At 37.6% G+C, this 24,911-nt stretch overlaps 1 protein-coding gene across 2 annotated transcripts in view; it reads right to left on the bottom strand.

Annotated features, from left to right (window-relative positions):
• Positions 1 to 24,911, bottom strand: part of LOC140757972 (angiotensin-converting enzyme-like protein Ace3) — a 245,578-nt gene that overhangs the window by 21,338 nt on the left and 199,329 nt on the right. For both annotated transcript variants that reach the window (XM_073093897.1, XM_073093896.1), the window contains 2 exons: positions 8,174 to 8,372; positions 5,654 to 5,821 (listed from right to left, as the gene is read on the bottom strand). In XM_073093897.1, coding sequence (XP_072949998.1) covers positions 5,654 to 5,821; positions 8,174 to 8,368 — 363 coding nt within the window. In that variant the 5' untranslated portion in view covers positions 8,369 to 8,372. The remainder of the gene's footprint in view (positions 1 to 5,653; positions 5,822 to 8,173; positions 8,373 to 24,911) is intronic.

Genomic DNA, 24,911 nt, shown 5'->3' with positions numbered 1-24,911 from the left:
TACAGGCTAGATTTGAATTTATTTTTGATAACTTTTAATGTTTCAAATTGGGTTTACGTATATGCGTTTGTTATTACTGTATGGAAGGGACTATGCGGTAGCAACAAACGCAGTTACAGAGTACAGTATACCTACTTGATATAAGTGACACGTTTATTAAGTTGCAAAATTTTGATTATTCATAATTGTACAGAAATATATAATATCTACGTGGTACATATTTAACTGACTGCAAATAAGTATCACGACCACGGTATTGAGTGGCTGAGTGTACTACCCACGAGGGAAATGGTAAATGAGTTTAAGGTTTATTGCTTTTTTTTGGATATTAATTGACTATATTTAAAAATAAACTTGCATTCACATTAACATTGTTCACATTTTCATTTTATAAATCAATGAAAGTTTCCTTTTGATTTCATATACTTGATACGTAATTGTTATGAAAGAAGCATACGTACGTTGCCAAATTTAGCTTTCCATCAATTCTAGGCGAACTCACGCAGTACTGTGTACTACTGTGTTTTGACTGCCATAAAGTATAAATGCACATTAGTTAATGATCTATAAGAAAACTGAGAAACTTATGCGCAGCGGTCTTTGGAATATTATATATAAAAAAAAAACAATCTCCCATTTTACTTCTGACTGACTCACTTATACAGAATATTAAATGTCTGTTTTAAATTTAGTGTGCAACGTTTCGTTTTGTATTAATATTTCTTTACATCTCGTAATTTTAAACCTTTAAATTTGAATTTGAATTTGACACATTACACGTCCTTTTGGTTTGAAAATTGGGCACTATCAAATACTGGTAAATGAAGTTTGTACCTTAAACATTGAGACGCTTAGACTATCGATATTGTCAATTATGTGAGCCACTTACGAAATGATAAACGGGATCCACTTTGTATGGGATTGAGAATAAATTATTTTAAGTAAAATAATAATAATAATAATAAATTGATGCTTTTATAACTTGAGCTTAGTTCTATTTACAAGTTACAGCAATTGAGTTATTAAACGTATTAAGTGAGAAACGGTCACTGCCACTGGTCAAGCCTACATAAATTTAGATAGTCTTTTGTATACCATATTTAAAATGAGTCTTTCCTGCGACTTTGTTCTTGTGGATTCAGAATATAATTTGAATTGCATTTTTAAAACGAGTCTTGCCTGCGACTTTGTTCATGTGGATTCAAAATATAATTTGAATTGCATTTTTAAAACGAGTCTTGCCTGCGACTTTGTTCATGTGGATTCAGAATATAATTTGAATTGCATTTTTAAAACGAGTCTTGCCTGCGACTTTGTTCATGTGGATTCAAAATATAATTTGAATTATACAATGCCCTCTGTCAAGATCACGGAGTACGTTGGTAATTTGGAATTCTCCATTACCTGGTCATGTAATGTTTAAAAAAAATTGTATACTTTTGACATCAACTTCGTACTTTTGGTTTTAATGCATTTTCAAACATACAAACCGACAGACAAAAATTTTTCTTTTTCAAATATATTCGATGTAAACACGTGAAAATTTCATTATTATTATATGTATATCATAGCTAAATGAATAATAATGTTGTTTAATAATGTAATCATATAAAAGCATAGGTACATTTCGATGGGATTTTCTTATACAATAATTTACTTTTCATATAAATTTCATACGGTTCACAATTGCGTCATGTCTAGGTTTTCTCTATAGAAACATCGAGCGTCTCCTTGAGAGTGTTGGTTGTAAATGATACATATTATATTAATATAATCTATACAGATATTACGCACTAATATAATTTTTATTACAAACTATATAAAAGTCAGGTAAAGCCGAGGCGTTTGAAATATATATAATAAATATGAATTGTTCGGTAATAAGGTGTATCATAAGATAGTTTGACTAACTGTTTGTTTGGCTGGCTGGTATAAAATCATGATCAACTTTAATAGACCTTTTTCAGGTCATAGACATTTTAGGTTGTGATTGATAAGGAGCCACGCCACATGTTATGTAAAACAGTTATAGTTTTAAATCTGACGATCGTGATGAGACAAAATTAGAATTGGACAAGATTATTAAAATCATGTCATGTTATAAGTATTTCAAAATTTTTAAATAAATCTGACCGTTCAAAGTAGGTAAAAATCGAATTCAAATATTCCGTTACATATATACAGGTCAAGTTAATAAAAGCGTGATAAAAATAAAAGTGGGTTTAAAAAAAAATCTTATCAGTTGTAGACACAAATAAGTATAGTTAAATAATGGCCGGTTTCTGAAGTCATTTTTCTTGGTAGGTAGTTTACGAGTATGTATTCAATAACACTATCCGTTTGATAACTACCTACGGAAAAAAAATCCGCTTCCAAAGAACTCAATGTAAGACAAGGTCTGTTTAAACTCCCGTTTAGATTAACGGACCATTTTAATGTGTTTATTCTTTCCATAACATTATTTGATTTTTTTTAAAAACGACGTTTTGCGTAAAGTCTAGCTAATCTTCCTTAGTATAATGCATAACTTTTACAGTAGAATAGCCCAAACTATAACTTCCTTTTGGGAATCTTAATTTAAAACTTTTGGTGAAATAAAAAAAAAAAGTTAAGTAGTTAAGCTTATTACACAATTGACAAGTATGTCGCTGACGTGAACGCATGGGTCCTTTGCTTTATTAATTAAATTTTGAAATTCATGTAATAGTATGTATTATTATAACTGAATATAAATTAAATTTAATGAAATGAAATTTCTTTCTGCCTTTCAAAAGTGGGTTATGTGGCCCTACTTTGAAAGAAATAATTCGAATTTGTGATAAATAACATAAAAAATTGGGTTCATACAACTTATTACGTGTTATATTGTGTGAAATGGTTTGTTTACCATTATTTAGTCTTTAACTTTGATATCATTCATTTCAAATATTCACGATATATTATTATTTTGATACTGCTTCATCAGTTGATAAAAGACGTACGTTGGAAAGGCAACTATTTGTATAAAATAACATTGTAATAATTAAAAGAAGTACTAAGTAGTAATAAAATAATGTTATAATAGTATTTTGAGTCGCACAGATTCATTTAGTGGCCAACTATAGATCTATCTATCTATCAGTATAACAGTTATTGAACAGGTTGTTGAGCATTCCGAAATGCACTAATAAGATAAACGTCGTTATTCTGATGCGTAACTTTATCGAATCAATAGTTGTTGGAGATTTAACTATTGGACTTAGAATCCAGGCATAAGTAAAGTGGACAGCTAGATGTTGTCATTACTGTAGGTGTAGGAAACTTTGTGATTTGATTTTTATTTATCTGGAGTTAAGATGGATTAGTGCAGATGCCTCGGGCAGTGTGATGTTCACGGGTGTCTCTTGGTGATGCATATGGTTGGGTTGACCCAAGGCATCGAGTACCTTGAAGACATTAAGTGAATATTACATTTTTGGAGTATATTTGAGTTGAGCACTGGCCGAATGTTATCGTAAACAAGGTACAAAAACTGCGGTGATACATGACTAGAGTGATCCTATATGAACATCACCTAGTTATAACCCTGTTTTTTATTATTTAACAATGGTCTAATGCATTCGCTTCAATACCTGTCGCGCATATGACATTTATGTAAAGAGTCCTTATGAACTATGCCTGCAACAGAAATCCGTGGTGAACACTGTTGGGGCAGATTTATAACCTAGGTAATACACAACTAGTGTGATTCTATATGAACATCACCTAGTTTAAGCCTTGGTTCGGATCAACAGTTCGGGCCTTTTACATGCGAGTCGGTATTGCAAGAAAATGCGTATAGTTTAAGCCATGTTTATGATTAACAGTTCGGGCCTCTTACGTGCGAGTCGGTATTACAAGAAAATGTGTAACTTTTCTGGACTTAGGCATTAAACAACTGGTTTTCTTTTGCAGCTCTTGCATCAGACCATACACGATCGAGGACGAACGTGTGAGCAGGACGGCCGAATGTTATCGTCGTTAATAAGAAGCTTGGATATTAACGATATCACATTACAAAGTGACTCATTTGATACTACAGTTTAAAAACAGATGCGGGTAGGTGAAGTGGGGACGACACCTTGGCGGCGCTCGAATTAACAGAGAGCGACATTCTGGTCGGAGACTTCAGCAAGAGCAGTCGAATAACGGAGATACTTGTGTAGTTATAATACTTCTAATCACTAGTGTGAACTTACTTACGTGTAATTGTTATATCGTTACTCTGTACCGTTTATGTGACTATATTATTACATGACTTCAAGACCTTCAAGATGACTTTGATTTCATATCTATTGAGGTTAACAATTTTAGCCCCTACTACAGACACATCATCGGAAGATAGTTGTTGTTGATGAGAATCGTTACAATTTACACAGGTATTCTGCCTCATGCTGATTAAAGGCTCCACTAACAAACGCCCAAAAAAAGTAGTTTACGAGGGCTTTAACAGTCATCAAACACGCAATTCTGTTTCTTTGCCAAATTTGAACGGCGCTAAACAGTCGCTCATGAAAGGAACAGAGGCGTAAAATGACACTGCTGCAGATGAAAGCATATGCCACTAATCATTGTTTCTTTGTACCAAACTGGAGCGCAGTGATGTGTGCTCTCCTCTTTAACAGGTAAGGTGGTTATATCTGCTCTAAGTAGTCGTAGAATGTAAACCACAATAGTATGGAAATTGTTTAATTGATTTACCGGATCTAGAGGGTAATGTTTTCTTTTTCGAGCGTATGTATGTTTGTTTATTTCATAATATTTTGAACTCCCTATACGCCAAACTGCTTGACGGATTTCAACGTATGAGGTGTCGTTAGATTCGTTTACATTGTAGAGGTGACAAAGGCTATATCTTATATATAAAATTCTCGTGTCACAATGTTAGTAGTGTCGGCTATTATCTATTTTTCTTACCCCTAAGTGGTAAGGGTTGTTCCCTTAACATTTTTTTATTTATATGGCAACATAACGTTTGCCGGGTCAGCTAGTAATACTATACATATTTTTTGGCAGTCTTGTTTTAATTTTAAAAAAATGTTATATCTGCAATGTACAAAAAGTAACCGTATGTGAGAAACTGAAACCAGGCGATGAAATATTAAAAAAATATGCGATCGTATCTTTCTGTTGGACGCGAACTTCGCAAGACCCAGGGGACAAAGTGGAGGGTTGACTGTGATAGATGAGAAACTCCAGACATCGCAATCACAGTCGCCTTCTGAGCTCCGGCCTTGTTTGTGTTAAGATGTAACAAAGAAAATATTGCATACTTGCATGAGGCTGTTAGCATGAGACTTTGCTTTCAAATCCAGTTTAACGTATGGATGTTGCATGTGTTAATTTAAAAAATCTGCACATTCGGCTCTGATTTTTTCAACTTCCTTGCAAACCTTTTAACGCGTTTAAACACAATGCTGGGCATAGGTCACGTTTGCTTTATATGCCTTCAGGTATGTTTTTTTTTACTACTGCGAGATGGAATGCCACGCCCTACAACCCAGATTACGGATTTTAACATATGCGGTGTCGTTGGATTCGTTTACCAGTGCATTGTGAGAGTGACAAAGGTAAACTGAGGTGTGAAGATGAACTAAGATCAAAGAAAAATAATTCTCAAGAAAAGTATATTTACCCTCATCCATTGCTCAGTTTCCAGCAACGTGTCCCCAGGTTGGATCAGCAGCTGCACTCTTCGCCTCAACACATCATCGCCTGCTCCTAACGCGTGTTCGTTGAGCGCACTCTTCACGTCCGCTGTCTGCTTCCGAGCGAAGATCCCGAAGGATTTGTCGCGTTCCAGCTGGAGAAAAGTGTTAATTAGTATAATGTTAAACAGACAGTCAATCTTAACAGTGGCAATAAAAGCTGTAAAATGCAGATTTAATAATAAAGTGCAAACAAATAATTATTTGTTTTATTCCAAATCATTTTTGCCCAATGATTGGAAATTTCTTCTCCTTTCTGGAGATGGAAGTTCAAATCACACTTGCTTTTATGGTGGAGAAAAAATCGTCATAAACCCCACGACGATTAAGTTTCTAATGGAACACAAGCAACATTTGAAATCAATGCATCTTTGCAAGACTTTAATCCAAAAGAGTTTGATCCTTAAGTAAACAAATCGGGGGTTTTGTTAGCTGGTTTTTAATTGAATCGCTTTTGTTTAATTGTAATTAACGGTTAAGCGGCATTCAGTTGTTCTATTCGGACCTAAATTGGTAGAGAATATCTAACGTAATCATTGAGGTTGGGGCCCCAATGGTACTAATTATATATGTAAATTTAATGGGCCTATTCTAATCTATTTGGTCCTTCGTAAATTTGAGTTTAACGTGTATCTCAAAATTTGTGGCTTCGCATAAAAGAGATATAACTCGTGTTTTAATAGCACATAAAGCTTTGAGTGGTCATATAAAGCCTATAATAAGATGAGATGTCTCTAAAATGACAGAATTAATTCAAACAGAAATATCTACTTCAAACAAAAATTCTGAAAGTATGGAATTAGCAAGTTTCAGACTAACAAAACGATTTATATTTCGCCAACTCAGACTAAAAGTTTCATCTCAATTACCGTCTGTAATTAGTTTACTCCTAAAAAGTTATAACATTTTATTTATTATTCAATTAGTGTTAGTTGTTCAATGTTTACGTGTTTCACTCAAGAGCATTTATCCATTAAATCGTTGGAAGTACTTAAATTATAAATAACGTTGAGTTCTTACGTATGTTTATATCACATTTGTTTGAAGTATTTAACATTGTGTGCCTTAAAACTGTGATAATGGCTGTGTTCCAGTTTTGCTAAGGGGAAACAATTTAGATTATCAAAATTACTCTTTAGAATAATAATAAAAAAGTACATGGAAGATCCAAAAGACAAAAATACGGCCTAGAAGATTGAAATAGTGATTGGAACAGTAAGTTAATGATTGAATAGCGACGGTTCCCCTCATTCCCAAGGGAAAGGGTAGCATTACTATAGTGACAGTGCTTAGTTAAGAATTAAATTTTCTTGTAATAATAAAGTTTATTTTTTATAATATCGATACATATTTTATTTTTCTAATATAGTATTTGATAAATTCGCAGTCGTGAATGGAAATCGAATGTCATACGACTTGTTATCACCTTCGTTGATCTATTTATCATTCATCTATTGAGTTGAATGAAAGTAAGCAATTATAGGTATCTGACAATGATAGTATATTTCAATCTAACGATAAAGGAGATGTTTCATTTTTTTGCTCACTCATGTACAGTATACGAGTATTAGAAAAACGTGGAAAGACTGTAGAATTTAGGAAAAATACACATATATTTTTATAATCTTAAGTATTTGATTTAAAGTAAATGAACTACTACGAATTATTCCTTGCATGTTTTCATAATTTTTAGTATAGTGTGCAAAAGGTGGCCGGGAAACCCATACATTTTGAAACATATCCTTTAAGTGTCTATTCGAAGTTCGTGTATCTGCGTTCGCATTTATCCACCGTTCAACATAGGCTAAGTAATCGTGGGCTGTCAGTATACAAAATGGTTTTTGTTATAGCTAACGAGATTTTTATTGGTCAAAAGAAATTTCCTATAATTTACAACTAAACTGTGACTTGTAACCCTGCCAAGTTGTAAGTGCCATTTTCATCTTTTTTCAAGTTTCGTGAAAAGTACTAAAAGTTCCTAGTTCTTCTCATTTTTCACGTCTGCTGATAACGACTCCTAAATAAAAAGATGACTGTCGTATAATAAGACGATTTTTTACTATCTGAAGTGGCTAGTGGTAGGAGGTATCTCGACAGTTTTCAAATATTGGGTGGAATAACCCTCTGCGGCACGGTCCCGGAGGCACCACCGCCAACGTTTTTCTGTCTTACAAAAGCAGTGTTAACCGCTGCTATATTCCAGTTTGTAAGGTGTAGTAAGGGTGATAAGGCAGACATATTTATCCGAGCGTTCCAACTCAGTTCTCAGGGATACTAACGCAACTTTGACCTTGATTATATAAAGTCTATGGATGGAAGTTACCCCTTATTATCATGTAGTTTGACACTTGTAAATTAAATAAATATAACCCTTGCTCTAAAAAAAGGTAAAAGGCCAAACGTTTTATTAAAATTAAACCACAATTAATTGCGTCAAAAAAACATACCTTCTGTGCCAGTCCTTTGCTGCTGCCAATCAGCTCATCCCAAGCTGCAGTGGCACGCATATCACACCGGTCCTCGTAGTCCAACTCCACGAGGTCCACGAGGGAGAGGAGCCAACGAGGGTCATCCCCACTGGACGTTCCACTTGACAGCAGCGCGTAGAAGCAAACGCTGAGGAGCGTGAAGGTCGGTCTCATGGTTCTGTGGAAGAAAAATACCCGTTTAGAATGCGTTGTAGAACTATCCGTGGCTAAAGCCTAGGGCACTTACCACGAAGCAAATTTCTAGTTTATGGCAATGTGTAGTTAGTGAGATCCAATTTAAAGTTTATGCTAAAGCATATGTACATTGTACAATTGTAATTATACGTATTACGAGGCATTGCAGCTTAATATACGTCAGCATTTCAGCTCAATTCTCAGAAGCAACGCATTTGTGATCAAGTTTGAATTTGATGATAGGTGCTCACGGATTACATTGATCAATGAAAAGCTGATGGATACAATGCTCAGGTATTACTTTTATTGAAAATAACGCATGCCTTGTAATTCCTTGTAATACTAAGGACGAAACAGTTTAGATACTTTATGAGACTAAGGCAACTTGGTACGATTGTAGATACTCGTATGATTTTGGAAGCAGGGTCATTGTATCCATTTATCAACCTATTAGTGAAATTGACATTTAAAATCAGCAACAGTTGGAGTAAACAAACCAATTCCTCATTAAACGCAATACATTACAGCCAACCTCATTAAACTTTTACTAATTAATCCAGCCGCGCGAAAATCTGTATCAAAGCCGTTTTCACAGAATAGTTTGAAGGGCGAACGGTTTATAAATTAATTGCTCTAGGCCAGGGCTTCTCAACCAGTGGTCTGTGGACTACCAGTGGTCGGCAGAAGCCAAAACAAGGTAAGTTATGATTTGCGTGTTACTTTAAGTAATAATATTAGTCCTAGGATAGCCGAGCTAAAAGATGCAGACTCAGAGATCATATTCATTCAAAATTACTTTTGTATAAATATGGTTACTTAAGTTTATCCTATAACATTATTATTTATTTTTAGATATGTTCTTTTTGAGTTTAAAATAAAAGTTAAAAATTCAAGTTTCAGTTTGATTATTAGTTTATTTTAACAAGAATGACATATAAAAGTGGTCCCTGACCAAAAAAAGGGTTGGGAGTCCCTGCTCTAGACGCAAACAAGTTGTGATGTCTTGTGACCATTTTATTTTGAGGTCTTAATGAATTTTCACTTTTGCTCTAGAAAGTTTTAGGCCGGAGGCTATACCCAAAATAAATAGGTACTCTCCTTAATTAATTTTAACAAATCTCTTCGTACTTGTAATTATATGGAACTGAATAATAAATAGTAGTTATTTAGTAAGAGAAACTAAATGCATAACCTCAACATATTACTAATGATCTCTACTAGATAAATTTAAACAATCTGACTTAATCTCATTGAAGTTCGTCGGTATTGCTGAACGAATTACATAAAAGTTCATACAAATTCTCATTTAATATAAGTTGAATGAAATTGTTGACATTAGAAAAATCATATTGATCAACTGTCTCAATAAGAAGAAAGCGAAAAATATTGCACGACTCATGATGCGAAGCATCAGAGAGTGCTTTACGATCGAAAATTTTTTTTCACTTCATTTTGGCGGCTATTTTTATTATTATAGCCTTGATAGTTCACGGAATCAAGATATTTTGCATACTATTGTCGAGATAATTTAATGGAGATTAATTCCATACTTTTTAAAAATTGATTTACTGCAATAGAATTGGAAAAAAACACCAAAATAGGTCAAAAAAAATTCCTGTCCGTCATGTGTGAAACCTGAAAACACTGTAACTTGTGAAAAAATCCATCATTTGAGTTAATTTTTTTTTTTTAATTCTAATCGACGATTGTAGGTCACTGAATGCGAATGATTAATTAATTCAGTGTCGTTTAATTGCAATTAATAAAAAACGAAAACTACAAGGCTGTAAAATCAACATATGGATGGTGATATATCTATAGATATTATGTACATTTATTCCACCAGGGGCGCTTGTGCAGTACCTTCTTCCTACTGCAGCTGTTTTTTCGGCAATTAATTTTGAACGACTTAAGTTTTTTTTTTTTTTTTTTTTTTTATATTTCATAATTAAATGAGCATTAGGAGTCGTGCACTTTTGGATTTTCCAAACTTTTTTTTTTCCTATGGGTAATGCTAAAATTAATCTGCACATATTATATGAACTTAATCTTTACAGGTAGCAACTAAAGTGCTGCGTCAATTACAACTTCCATCCTAATCGCACTTGCTCCGTGATATACCATATACAAATGTACTTTATTAAGATCGGTTGTTTTATATGTTGTATTATTTGTTAGTATTAAAAGACAATACGCTCAATTCTTGACTATTATATATTGATATACTGATTACGTAAATAACACACTGAAATCTAACATGAAGGATACTACGAGTATTAAGATGTTCTAAGTCACACAATATCAATGAAAGACAATAGTAAGGTGAAAACTCGTTACAATCCATATGTCAATACCGTACCAAATAACTTTCCATCAATCATGTTTATTCTACAACATCTACCCTATATTGCTTCGTTAGATTATTATTTGTTCTACCGAAAACTATAATTCTGTTACAAGATTGCTTTCTATATATTGAAACGTCTATCCTTCAGCCGTAAATAAACTCCACATCATATTTAACTATATACATATAAGATTCTTGAACAAAATATTCTGTTCAATTTTTCTTTACATTTGACGACGACGTAGTGTTCAGTTGTTATTTAATTTAGACAGATATTATCGCGGATTTGAGCCACAATATGTAATGTCAAGTTCCGTGGTTTTAAGTTTTTTATTCATTTTAATTTTTTTTAGTCATATTTTAAAACTGCTATGGCCACGATACAAAAGAACTTCAAGTAACATATTGTGACGTCTAATAATCACTACTTTTTGACCATCGAGTCTTCTCTCAGAACAAAGAGGAAAGAGTTTCTGTCCTACTGCTTATTGTCATACTTCTAAGCTTTATTATGCTTCGCCAACTAGTTAAGGTTGGCTATCAGCTTTGAGAGGTACAATCTATGACACACTGCGGATATGTAGCATAAAACATTCTAATAAATATAATGGCAATGACTTTTACGACCGGTATCATGTGTATGACCATGACGTTATCTTATGTTTTGCCCGCGACATTGTTATTTAAAGCACCCTCTGTAGTATCACTTTTGGCAAATAAGCTATTTTTATACAGCGTCAAAACATGCAATGCAAAGTTATTTCGACGAAGCTTAGGATAAAATAAATGTACCATAAGTGAACGGTGAACAGTATAGAAAAAATATCACTATTGTTATTTTGAAATAAACTTACCACTTATCATCGCTTTTGTCAGAATATTTAATAAGGGATCTTTTCAACAGCCGATTAAGCTCTTAATTTAACCTAATATGTCGTAAATAATGTGTACTAGTTATTAATCATCTTTGAATGAATTACGAAGACACAGGGACAAATGTATCTGTGCATTTATGTGTGTTGTCCCTGTGGTCTTTGATGTACTGAGGATTAAGTAGTAAAAAAGGAATATCAACATTTCAATTTTAATGTAAGCAGTAAATAACAGTGATAGCCGAATGGTTAAGAAACGCGGCCGCTTGATCGAGAGGTCCGAGGTTCAAATCCCAGGCACGCTCCTCTGATTTTTCAAAGTTATGTGCGTGTTAGAAGTTAATTATCACTTGCTTAAACGATGACGGAAAATATCGTGAGGAAACCTGCATACCTGAGAGATTTATAAAAAAATCTCAAAAGTATGACTACCAATGCCAGTTGACCAGCGCGGTGGACTTTGGCCTAATCCTTCTCATTCTAAGAGGAGACCCGTGCCCAACAGTGGGACAATAATGAGTTGATGAATTTTAATTTCAGAATACAATAATTTTACTAATTGTATTAAAATGCACGCATCAATTGTTAAGGTACGCACACAGTGATCGGTCTAATTTAGTGTGAACAAGCTCTAACGGCGTCCTGTCAATTTCAAGCCTGTCAGCTTTACTGACATCTAATTTGTAGTACGCCGATATATCGGTACAAAACGAATTTGTAGAAAAATGAGAGAAGATCAATTTGACCCAATTCCTAATATTAGACATATTACCCAATTTGTGTATTGTTGATCCTATAAGGTTATATATTTTCCCCATGGCTATATAAGAACATTCTAGACTAATACATATTTTTATTACCTTAAAATGTCCAAAGCTATGCAAGTACAAGTATTAATGCCTTTTTTAGGTTTTAGCTAGCCAAGCCATTAGGTAATACTGAATGTCACTGTACTGTTTCTGTTCCAATGTTATGTTAAAGTATCGACTCACTGCTGTACACACCGCACGCACATCCGTCTTCCACCGCAGCTTCCAGCAGTGTTGGAAGTCCATGCCCCGCGGCGTGTGCGCATGTGACGACAGAACCTTCATAATACTCCACATACACTACAGTCACTATTATCGTTCATATAAATGCAGGTATTCGTTACCAATTACAGGCAACGATGGTGTTAAATGCTAAAAATGGGCAGCAGTATCTTCCTACGAAGTTATGCGTACTGCTACCACTAATATCGACTGCAAAACCAAGCGAAGAGTAGTCTTACTCTCTTCTCCAGCGACGGGCTTTTTCTAGCACGGGAATGGAAAATATGTGGACTTGGTAAGGGTTTTTACTAATATTCATAGAAAGTTATTCATCATAAATATAGTTTAGTACTAGGATTAGCGTCACATTCAAAATAACAATAGGTACTTGAAATCATTCGATGCCTTTCATATGACGTATGATAATATTATGATGAATTATCAAAATCACGACTCACCTAAATTTACTTAATTAACAAGAAACACAGTTACGACACAGACTGCGTTAAATTTAATCAACATAATAATAAATTTAATATATCCACGTGTTCGTCATGATTATGTGAAGTGAATGTAAATAAGATTCATATCATACAGATTATGTTAATATTGTTAAAGTTAGGGATGCTACTCATTGGTGACCGCTCGTATATAAAAATTGTACTATTTAGAGATAATTTCGTCGCCCGGGTTGCCTAGCGGTCCACATAACAGTCTGTCTAGTATGGGTCTGTGACACAGCGTAATTATGACATTATTATCTCACACAATACTACGGTCAACAAATTTATTGATCTCATATGGAAATTGTAACCCTCACTGGTTCGATTCCCGACCATTTGAACGATATTTTGATTTCTGTTCTAGCTTATGAAGTTTATATACTCATCGTAAATACGTATAAAAACATGTTCGATAGAATCTGTTCAAGTCGATGGTTCAATTCAAACCCCATTTAGCACTTCAGTTAGATTGAATGTTACTTTTTGAATTAGTTCAAACACTGACTAGTTGAATCAGTTTCCATTTACAGTAAAAAGCTTTTACTGTAATTGTTTCTACTTTTTAGTATTTTTTAAACTAAACTTTATTGCGACCAATTTGTTGCACAGTGGCGTGTGAAATGACGATTTTGTGAATTGATGGATTCGTTTGTTAACAGAGGTTTTAAATTTGTTTAGTTATATTTATGTTGTCTATTAAATTGCAATGTGTTATCGTCGTTAATAAGAAGCTTGGATATTAACGATATCACATTTTTATAACGTTACATTAAAGTAATAAGTGACTCATTTGATACTACAGTTTAAAAACAGATGCGGGTAGGTGAAGTGGGGACGACACCTTGGCGGCGCTCGAATTAACAGAGAGCGACATTCTGGTCGGAGACTTCAGCAAGAGCAGTCGAATAACGGAGATACTTGTGTAGTTATAATACTTTTAATCACTAGTGTGAACTTACTTACGTATAATTGTTATATCGTTACTCTGTACCGTTTATGTGACTATATTATTACATGACTTCAAGACCTTCAAGACGAGTTTGATTTCATCAGAAGTGTACAAGAACCAGCTCACAATCATGGACGGCGATTCGTAAGTACGAACATACTTGACACAGGAATAAAAACCGTGAGTTAAAACATTATTTTGTCATCACTCTGCGTTTGAACGCCAGACCGAGCAGCCCCGCCTGCTCGCGCTCTAAGTGTTCGCTAACCCAGATTTTTTGTCTGGCCTTTCGGCCGGTTCTCGACTACTCGATTTTTATCGGTAGCGGTCCGTGCTTTGTTTATTGCCAATTTATTGGGAATAAACAAAACTCACGTCCCGACGCGTTTGAGTTGGTGGATACCTAACGGTGCCAACGAAACCAGCTAGCGTTGACCCGGTGCGCTTCTCAGACCTCTCGGCCTGAGAGAAACCGGCAGACCCGATCCCACTGCACTTGGGCTATCCCAAGGGTGACGGTAGCAGTTACTTTCCCTTAGGGGTAATTGCATTTCCCTCCCCCTCCCCGTTAGCTCCCTGCCTCGGCAGGGAGGCATCCCTGGTTACCATGGCCTACATGGTAACAGATAGGTTTTTCGAGGCTCTGTCCTCCCTCTTGAGCAAGGAGCTCAACCGCCCCATTGACGCTGTCAAACTCCGCTCCCTTTGCGAGCCCTTAAAGTCCGTAACGGATCCCCTGTCCGTTACCGATTCACCCGCATCCCCTGATGCCACCCCGAGACACGAGATGGACTTTGACGCCATCTCGTTAAAACGCCCCGCCTCCTCCGACGAATCGTCGGAACACACCCTCATCACCGCCCCCTCCTCCGACGACGACCAGGGTTTCACCCCTGTCAAGTCGAGGAAGACCAAGAAACGATCGGTCAAACGCGTCGCTAAGGCGACAAGTGAGACTTCTTCCGTGGCCTCTATCGAAGCCACCCCAGCCCCAACGGCCCCCGCTCTGGCCCCCGTGCCAAAAGCCTCCACTCTGGCCCCCGTGCCAAAAGCCTCCACCGAGCCCCAGAGCTCAACCCCCGCGGCTAAGCCCGCCAAGCCAGCCATACGCTGCGAACCGGCACTTGCCAAGTGCAAACCGCCCCCACACATTTTCTTCAGAGATAAGTCGAAATGGTCCGACTTCTCTAAAACCCTAGTGGATAAACAGATCCACTACACCAAGGCACGTAACCTTCGCGACTCTATTCGCGTTTCATGCCCCACCACCGAGGACTTCAGGAGCCTCATTAGGCTCCTAACTCACCTTCAACTCCCGTACCACACGTACGCTTTAGAAGAGGACCGCAAAATCAAAGCGGTCCTTAGGGGTCTCCCCTACGAGCTTCCCACCGACGAAATCCTAACGGATCTAGTCAACCAAGGGTTCCCCGTGGAAGGTGTACACAAGTTGTACAACCGCAACGGGGTCAAATACCCTCTAGCCCTGGCCATTCTAGCCAAGACCCCGTCCTCCAAGGACATTTTCAAGGAGAAGGAGCTAACAATCTGTGGCCTTTCTGAGATCAAGGTGGAACCACCTAACAAGCGTGGCTACCCTGCCCAGTGCCACCGCTGCCAGCTTTACGGCCATGCAGCGGCGAACTGCACTGCCCCCCCAAGGTGCGTCAAGTGCCTAGAACCCCACGCCACACGTGAGTGCAAGAGAACTCGTGAAGACGAGTCCCCTCCTGCCTGCGTGCTATGCACCACTTCAGGGCACCCGGCTAACTACCGTGGCTGCCCTAAAGCCCCCCGTCCCGCTCAAAAGAAGGTTGCTAAAAAGCAGCCCTCGAAAGCAGGCCCACCTCCGGTCAATTCGACCAATTTCCCGCGGCTAGGGGCCTCCAAAACCCCAACCGCTCCCATGAGTTGGAGGAAAGTCGCACCCGCGACCGCCCCACCAACCCCGGCCCCTAAGGCCACTCCCACTCCCCGTCCCACCCAAGACGCATCGGTAAGGGAACATATCATGTTCCTTAAGGACTGCGTTAAGGGCGTGAACCTCGACGAGATCATACTCGTCTCGCAAAAGATGCGTAACGCCAGCCAGGCGGAGCGCATCGCAATCTACTCTGAACACTTAGCGTTGTTCAAGTCCATTCAATGAGTAACGTTCATACTCAACCCCTTCATCCCGGTCGTCAAAAACCTAAAGGCGTCTCGCTTATCTCCTTCAATGCACGAGGTCTTAAGCCTTGCATTCCCGAACTCAAAGAGTTCGTCCGCAACAGGGATATCGACCTGTTGCTTGTTCAGGAAACTTTCCTCAAGCCCTCCCTTAAAGGCGTAAGTCTCCCCTCTTACGCGCTTGTACGTAATGACAGAGCCGACGACCGTCGTGGCGGAGGCACTGCCATCTACTACAAGAGATCCTTCCATTGCACCCCTCTGGAAACACCCAAGCTCACCAATATGGAAGCCACCATATGCAAATTAGGCATGACAGGACACCCGTCCCTGATCATAGCCTCAATTTACCTCCCCGCCAATAAAGCCCCTCTCCAAAGCGACTTGGAGGCCCTCCTCTCGCTCGGAGACTCTGTCGTACTATTTGGAGATTTCAATTGCAAACATACCGTTTGGAACAGTCGTCTGACTAACACCAACGGTAAGAAACTCTTAACCATTTCCCGCGCACTGGACTTTGATATCTTCTCTCCAACAGCGCCAACCCACTACCCCGATCGGGAAGACCAAGAACCCGACGTGCTGGATTTCGCCCTCCTTAAAGGCGTCGCGCTCAATACAAGAGCGATCGAAACACTGGACGATCTGGGCTCAGACCATCGTCCAGTCTCTCTACAGTTAGGTCCCTATGATCCAACTCCCCATACCTCCTCGAAAACCTTCACTAATTGGGAAGGGTACGAGAAATCTCTCACCTCGGCCATAGAGGCCCCCGATTCACCGTATACTATTCCCCCAGACTACCTTGTTAGCTCGGAGAAAATAGACAGTACGGTGAACTCACTCACCCAGCTAGTTCAGACTTCGCTTCATGACAACGCGAAGGTGGTAGAGGTCCCGAACCGCAAACTACCTCGCGAGGTCAGGAAGCTAATCCAAACTAAAAACGCAGCCCTCAGATGGGCCGCCAAGTATCCCACCCCTGTCCTTAGGAGGCGCGCTAACGCCCTCCAAAGGAAAGTCAGATCCCGGCTAGCCGAAATGAGGGATTCCAACTGGAACTCTCTCATGGAGGATATCCAACCTTCTCATAAGGCATTCTACAAAATCGCTAGACGATTTCGTACCGAAGCCTTCTCAAGCACTCCCCCTCTCACGCGTCCCGACGGCAGCATAGCCTTCGAAGACGCTGAGAAGGCCGAATGCTTCGCAGATAGCATCGCTGCGCAGTGCTCCCCCAGCACTCAACCGTGCGACCCTATCCACATTCACAAGGTGGAGGAGGAGGTCCTTAAAAAGATCTCTCTCCCTGTCACCTCTGCTCCCATTAAAATCACTACAGACGAGGTCCGGACCGTCATCCGCGGTTTGAAACCTCGTAAAGCCCCAGGTCCGGATGGTATCTCCAACCTGGCGCTCAAACACTTCCCCGAGCAGGCACTGACCCTTCTGGTCATTATCTTCAATGCCTGCCTCGATCTCAGCTTCTTTCCAACAGCCTGGAAGACAGCAACAGTTATCGGTATTCCCAAGCCTGGGAAACCGAAACATATTCCCTCCAACCACCGCCCCATTAGCCTCCTCAATGCAATGGGCAAGGTTTTCGAACGGGTGATCCTCGTTCACATAAGAGGGCACCTCTTCCCAATAGATGCTCCCCCACTCATCATTCCTCACCAATTTGGCTTTCGCCTCCAGCACTCGTGCCCCCAACAAGTCCACCGCATTGTCGAGTACATCACAAGCGGGTTTTATCCAAGACGTAACAAGACACTAGCAGTCTTCTTCGACGTCGCCAAGGCTTTTGACAAAGTCTGGCATGGAGGACTGGTATACAAGCTATACCATTCTGGTCTTCCTGATCGCCTAGTCCGCATCGTGGCTTCCTACCTTCAGGACAGAACCTTCCGCTACAGGCACGAAGGTATCCTCTCTCCCCCACGCCCCGTAACAGCCGGAGTCCCTCAAGGCTCAGTGCTCGCTCCTACATTATTCATATCGTACTCCAACGATATTCCTATCCCCAAAAATGGGGTGCAGCTCTCACTCTTCGCCGATGACACCGCCCTTTACATCCAAGGGCAAAAGGAGTCATCTGTCCTCGCCAAACTCCAACGCTCGGTCAACGAGTTAGGAGATTGGTTTAGGAAATGGCGCATCGAAGTCAATGCGGAGAAAAGCTCCGCAATGCGCTTCGACCACAAACGCAGGCGCTTAAACAACCTGCCCTCCGTCAAATTACTTGGGGCCCCCATTCCATGGAGGCCCACAGTAAAATACCTAGGAGTTACCCTTGACCCGGGCCTCACCTTTAGACCCCACGTCTCTAAGGTCACCCATACCGCCCGCTCTTACATGAGCCGCCTCAACGCCATGATTGGCAGACACAGCAAGTTGTCAGCCAGGAATAAGCGAACGCTGTATAAGGTTTGCATTCGACCGGTGTTAACATACGCCTCCCCAGTCTTCGCTCACGCGAATCCCACCATCCTAGACAAACTCCAGGTCATACAAAATCTCTTTTGTCGTCGGGCACTTAATGCCCCCTGGTATGTCAGAAACGCTGACCTCCACCGCGACCTGGAGCTCGCTCCAATACAACAAGTCCTCAGACAATTCTCTGAAGCGTTCTTTGACCGCTCAGAAAACCATTCCAATCCCTTAATCAAGGGTGCAGCGGACTATGCTGCCCCTCTTCCTACCCGTTACAATTGCCGTCGGCCAAGAAATATCTTGACCGACGCTCCTAACAAACTCTCCACCGATGTGGAGAATCTTCTGGCCGCCCACAGGGGCGTACAACTCTCCATAGAGAATCGTCTTCCCGACGATTCTAATCTTATTCATGATACGTTGACACCTTCAGTGTCATCTATCCAGCGGTAGCTCTCTAGGGAGCGCCGCTAGCGCCTCTCGCTCCGCAAACGAGAGGTCGCTATCCGATGTCGGCTGTACGGTCCCCTTGGACGAATGCCTTAAAGGAGTTTTTAGTGGGATGGTCCTCCCTTCAGGAGGACCTTTCAGTCAGCCCCACACGACGCAGGCACCGGCCGTCGCGGCCTGTAAGTGCTTGGACGCATTTTTTGCTCCTCCCTCTCCGTAGAGGGTCAGCCCTTTTTCCACCTACATCTGGGCGCCCAAAAAAAAAAAAAAAAAAAAATACATTATTTTGTCATATGTGAATTCATCTTGGTAAAATAAGTAAAAATGGGGGTTGATAAATGTCGTTGATGTAAGGGCAAACTCATTTGAATTAAGAAAATGGATAGATTGAGACTAGTAATTCAATGAAATGTTAATACCCTCTGAAAATGATATACATAAATTTTGTGAACAAACTTTACTCTTATCAAATTACTTGTTAACATTGTATACTGAGGTGTTTACTTCAAAATAAGTGCATTTTCTGTGAAGAAGTGTCTAAAAGTAATTTTGCAAGGCAGTTCTTGTGGTAAATCTGTCCATTTGGTTAAAGTCTGTGGTGTAAAAAGTAAATCCTAATTGTTCTAAAGTTACACCTTTGAAATATATAGAAATACACGTACTTATGAAAATATTTTAAGGATCTTTAATCTTAAATGTCAGGCTTTATAGATGTGGGAACCTAATGGTTGTTAATATAGGCTAATGTACGCCAGAAATTGCATACAGGTTAGATTTGAATTTATTTTTGATAACTTTTAATGTTTCAAACTGGGTTTACGTATATGCGTTTGTTATTATTGTATGGAAGGGACTATGCGGTAGCAACAAACGCAGTTACAGAGTACAGTATACCTACTTGATATAAGTGACACGTTTATTAAGTTGCAAAATTTTGATTATTCATAATTGTACAGAAATGTATAATATCTACGTGGTACATATTTAACTGCCTGCAAATAAGTATCACGACCACGGTATTGAGTGGCTGAGTGTACCCACGAGGGAAATGGTAAATGAGTTTAAGGTTTCTTGTTTTTTTTTTTGATATTGACTATATTTAAAAATAAACTTCTACATTGAAAATTCACATCTACATTGTTCACATTTTCATTTTATAAATCAATGAAAGTTTCCTTTTGATTTCATATACTTGATACGTAATTGTTATGAAAGAGGCATACGTACGTTGCCAAATTTAGCTTTCCATCAATTCTAGGCGAACTCACGCAGTACTGTGTACTACTGTGTTTTGACTCCCATAAAGTATAAATGCACATTAGTTAATGATCTATAAGAAAACTGAGAAACTTATGCGCAGCGGTCTTTGGAATATTATATATAAAAAAACAACCTCCCATTTCACTTATACAGAATATTAAATGTCTGTTTTAAATTTAGTATGCAACGTTTCGTTTTGTATTAATATTTCTTTACATCTCGTAATTTTAAACCTTTAAATTTGAATTTGAATTTGACACATTACACGTCCTTTTGGTTTGAAATTTGGGCACTATCAAATACTGGTAAATGAAGTTTGTACCTTAAACGTTTAGGCGCTTAGACTATCGATATTATCAATTATGTGAGCCACTTACGAAATGATAAACGGGATCCACTTTGTATGGGATTGAGAATAAATTATTATAAGTAAAATAATAATAATAAATTGATGCTTTTATAACTTGAGCTTAGTTCTATTTACAAGTTACAATGAGAAACGGTCACTGAAGCCTACATAAATTTAGATACGATAGTCTTTTGTATACCATATTTAAAATGAGTCTTGCCTGCGACTTTGTTCATGTGGATTCAGAATATAATTTGAATTGCATTTTTAAAACGAGTCTTGCCTGCGACTTTGTTCATGTGGATTCAAAATATAATTTGAATTATACAATGCCCTCTGTCAAGATCACGGAGTACGTTGGTCATTTGGAATTCTCCATTACCTGGTCATGTAATGTTTTAAAAAAAAATGTATACTTTTGACATCAATTTCGTAGTTTTGGTTTTAATGCATTTTCAAACATACAAACCGACAGACAAAAATTTTTCTTTTTCAAATATATTCGATGTAAACACGTGAAGATATCATTCTTATTATATGTATATCATAGCCAAATGAATAATAATGTTGTTTAATAATGTAATCAAATAAAACCATAGGTACATTTCGATGGGATTTTCTTATACAATAATTTACTTTTCATATAAATTTCATACGGTTCACAATTGCGTCATGTCTAGGTTTTCTCTATAGAAACATCGAGCGTCTCCTTGAGAGTGTTGGTTGTAAATGATACATATTATATTAATATAATCTATACAGATATTACGCACTAATATAATTTTTATTACAAACTATATAAAAGTCAGGTGAAGCCGAGGTGTTTGAAATATATATAATGAATATGAATTGTTCGGTAATAAGGTGTATCATAAGATAGTTTGACTAACTGTTTGTTTGGCTGGCTGGTATAAAATCATGATCAACTTTAATAGACCTTTTTCAGGTCATAGAAATTTTAGGTTGTGATTGATAAGGAGCCACATGTTATGTAAAACAGTTATAGTTTTAAATCTGACGATCGTGATGAGACAAAATTAGAATTGGACAAGATTATTAAAATCATGTCATGTCAAAGTATTTCAAAGTTTTTAAATAAATCCGACCGTTCAAAGTAGGTAAAAATCGAATTCAAATATTCCGTTACATACATACAGGTCAAGTTAATAAAAGCGTGGCAAAAATAAAAGCGTGTTTAAAAAAAATCTTTTATCAGTTGTAGACACAAATAAGTATAGTTAAATAATGGCCGGTTTCTGAAGTCATTTTTCTTGGTAGGTAGTTTACGAGTATGTATTCAATAACACTATCCGTTTGATAACTACGGAAAAAAAATCCGGTTCCAAGCAACTCAATGTAAGACAAGCTCTGTTTAAACTCCGTTTAGATTATCGGACCATTTTAATGTGTTTATTCTTTCCATAACATTATTTGATATTTAAAAAAAAAAAAAAGACGTTTTACGTAAAGTCTAGCAAATCTTTCTTAGTATAATGCATAACTTTTACAATAAAATAGCCCAAACCATAATTTCCTTACGGGAATCTTAATTTAAAACTTTTGGTGAAATAAAAAAAAAAGTTAAGTAGTTAAGCTTATTGCACAATTGACAAGTATGTCGCTGACGTGAACGCATGGGTCCGTTAAGCTTTGTTAATTAAATTTTGAAATTCATGTAATAGTATGTATTATTATAACTGAATATAAATTCAATTTAATGTAATGAAATTTCTTTCTGACTTTCAAAAGTGGGTTATGTAGCCCTACTTTGAAAGAAATAATGTGAATTTGTGATAAATAACGTAAAAAAAAAATGGGTTCATACAACTTATTACGTGTTATATTGTGTGGAATTCTTGGTTTACCATTATTTAGTCTTTAACTTTGATATAATTCATTTCAAATATAAACGATATATTATTATTTTGATACTGCTTCATCAGTTGATAAAAGACGTACGTTGGAAAGGCAACTATTTGTATAAAATAACATTGTAATAATTAAAAGAAGTACTAAGTAGTAATAAAATAATGTTATAATAGTATTTTGAGTCTCACAGATTCATTTAGTGGCCAACTATAGATCTATCTATCAGTATAACAGTTATTGAACAGGTTGTTGAGCATTCCGAAATGCACTAATAAGATAAACGTCGTTATTCTGATGCGTAACTTTATCGAATCAATAGTTGTTGGAGATTTAACTATTAGACTTAGAATCCAGGCATAAATAAAGTGGGCAGCTAGATGTTGTCATTACTGTAGGTGTAGGAAACTTTGTGGTTTGATTTTTATTTATCTGGAGTTAAGATGGATTAGTGCAGATGCCTCGAGCAGTGTGATGTTCGCGGGTGTCTCTTGGTGATTCATATGGTTGGGTTGACCCAAGGCATTGAGTACCTTGAAGACATTAAGTGAATATTGCATTTTTAGAGTAAATTTGAGTTGAGCACTGGCCGAATGTTATCGTAAGCAAGGTATAAAAACTGCGGTGATACATGACTAGAGTGATCCTATATGAACATCACCTAGTTATAACCGTGTTTTTTAATATTTAACAATGGTCTAATGCATTCGCTTCAATACCTGTCGCGCATATGACCTTTATGTAAAGAGTCCTTATGAACTATGCCTGCAACAGAAATCCGTGGTGAACACTGTTGGGGCAGATTTATAACCTAGGTAATACACAACTAGTGTGATTCTATATGAACATCACCTAGTTTAAGCCTTGGTTCGGATCAACAGTTCGGGCCTTTTACATGCGAGTCGGTATTGCAAGAAAATGCGTATAGTTAAAGCCATGTTTTTGATAAACATTTCGGGCCTCTTACGTGCGAGTCGGTATTACAAGAAAATGTGTAACTCTTCTGGACTTAGGCATTAAACAACTGGTTTTCTTTTGCAGCTCTTGCATCAGACCATACACGATCGAGGACGAACGTGTGAGCAGGACGGCCGAATGTTATCGTCGTTAATAAGAAGCTTGGATATTAACGATATCACATTTTTATAACGTTACATTAAAGTAATAAGTGACTCATTTGATACTACAGTTTAAAAACAGATGCGGGTAGGTGAAGTGGGGACGACACCTTGGCGGCGCTCGAATTAACAGAGAGCGACATTCTGGTCGGAGACTTCAGCAAGAGCAGTCGAATAACGGAGATACTTGTGTAGTTATAATACTTTTAATCACTAGTGTGAACTTACTTACGTATAATTGTTATATCGTTACTCTGTACCGTTTATGTGACTATATTATTACATGACTTCAAGACCTTCAAGACGAGTTTGATTTCAATTGGTTTCTAATTAAAATCACTGGTGACTTCATCCTAACTTCATTACATTCTTCTTTGCAAAAGTGTTCTTAGTGTTCTAAAAAGTTGTTTGAGGTATACCAATACACACTTGGTCCTTGCCTAGCAGTGGGACAGTACCTAACGAGTTGAAGACGAATCATCTTGAAATAAAATTAAACAAATCTAGACTTAATACGATGTTTAAGCCAGACAAATTCGATAGATTTATTATTAGATTGCTTGCTTACTTACTAAATTAGGAACAAACATACGTTTATTGCACATATCCACACAATGAAAGTACTGTTTAAATCAAAGTAACTTCAATGAACTGACATGTTGCAACTCGGCAGAAGTGAAAGGGTTGGTATAAGTTATTTAACGAACAGCCGTAGACATAGGTCGACATAAATGTAAATATTTTGTTTTCGTCTCGCCTACATCAATCGCCTCGGAGACTTGAGCGAGACTTGTCACTTCAGTAGACATGTTTATTTTCAACTTTACTTGTTCTTTATTCAATCCTTAGGGCAACCCGTTTCAATACTAAAAGCAATTTTGGTGGAAGATACAAATTGTAGCAAGTCTGGAAATATTCGACGTTAAAATATTTACTCTGTGTTCGAATTTGTGAAGCAAGGATTACAGATACATAAACAGCTATCCCTGGGACGGGGGTAGAATAAGATAACTTACGGAAATATATTTATTAAAGTGTCAAAAGTTTTTTATTCGTTAAATAGAATACGATATCGTTTTTAAAAATTAATCTTTGAAATTCTTAATTTTTTTATGATTTTTTAGAGAACTTGCTTAACACTGTTACCTGATATAAAATATTTCTTTCTTTCGAAA

Source organism: Epargyreus clarus, unplaced genomic scaffold, assembly GCF_041222505.1.
Source record: "Epargyreus clarus isolate Ecla_fem2 unplaced genomic scaffold, WU_Ecla_fem_2.2 ptg000005l, whole genome shotgun sequence".
In the NCBI taxonomy this organism is placed as follows: Eukaryota; Metazoa; Arthropoda; class Insecta; order Lepidoptera; family Hesperiidae; genus Epargyreus; species Epargyreus clarus.
The sequence above is the reverse complement of the archived record's forward strand: the minus strand, read 5'-3'. Positions and strand labels throughout refer to the sequence as shown.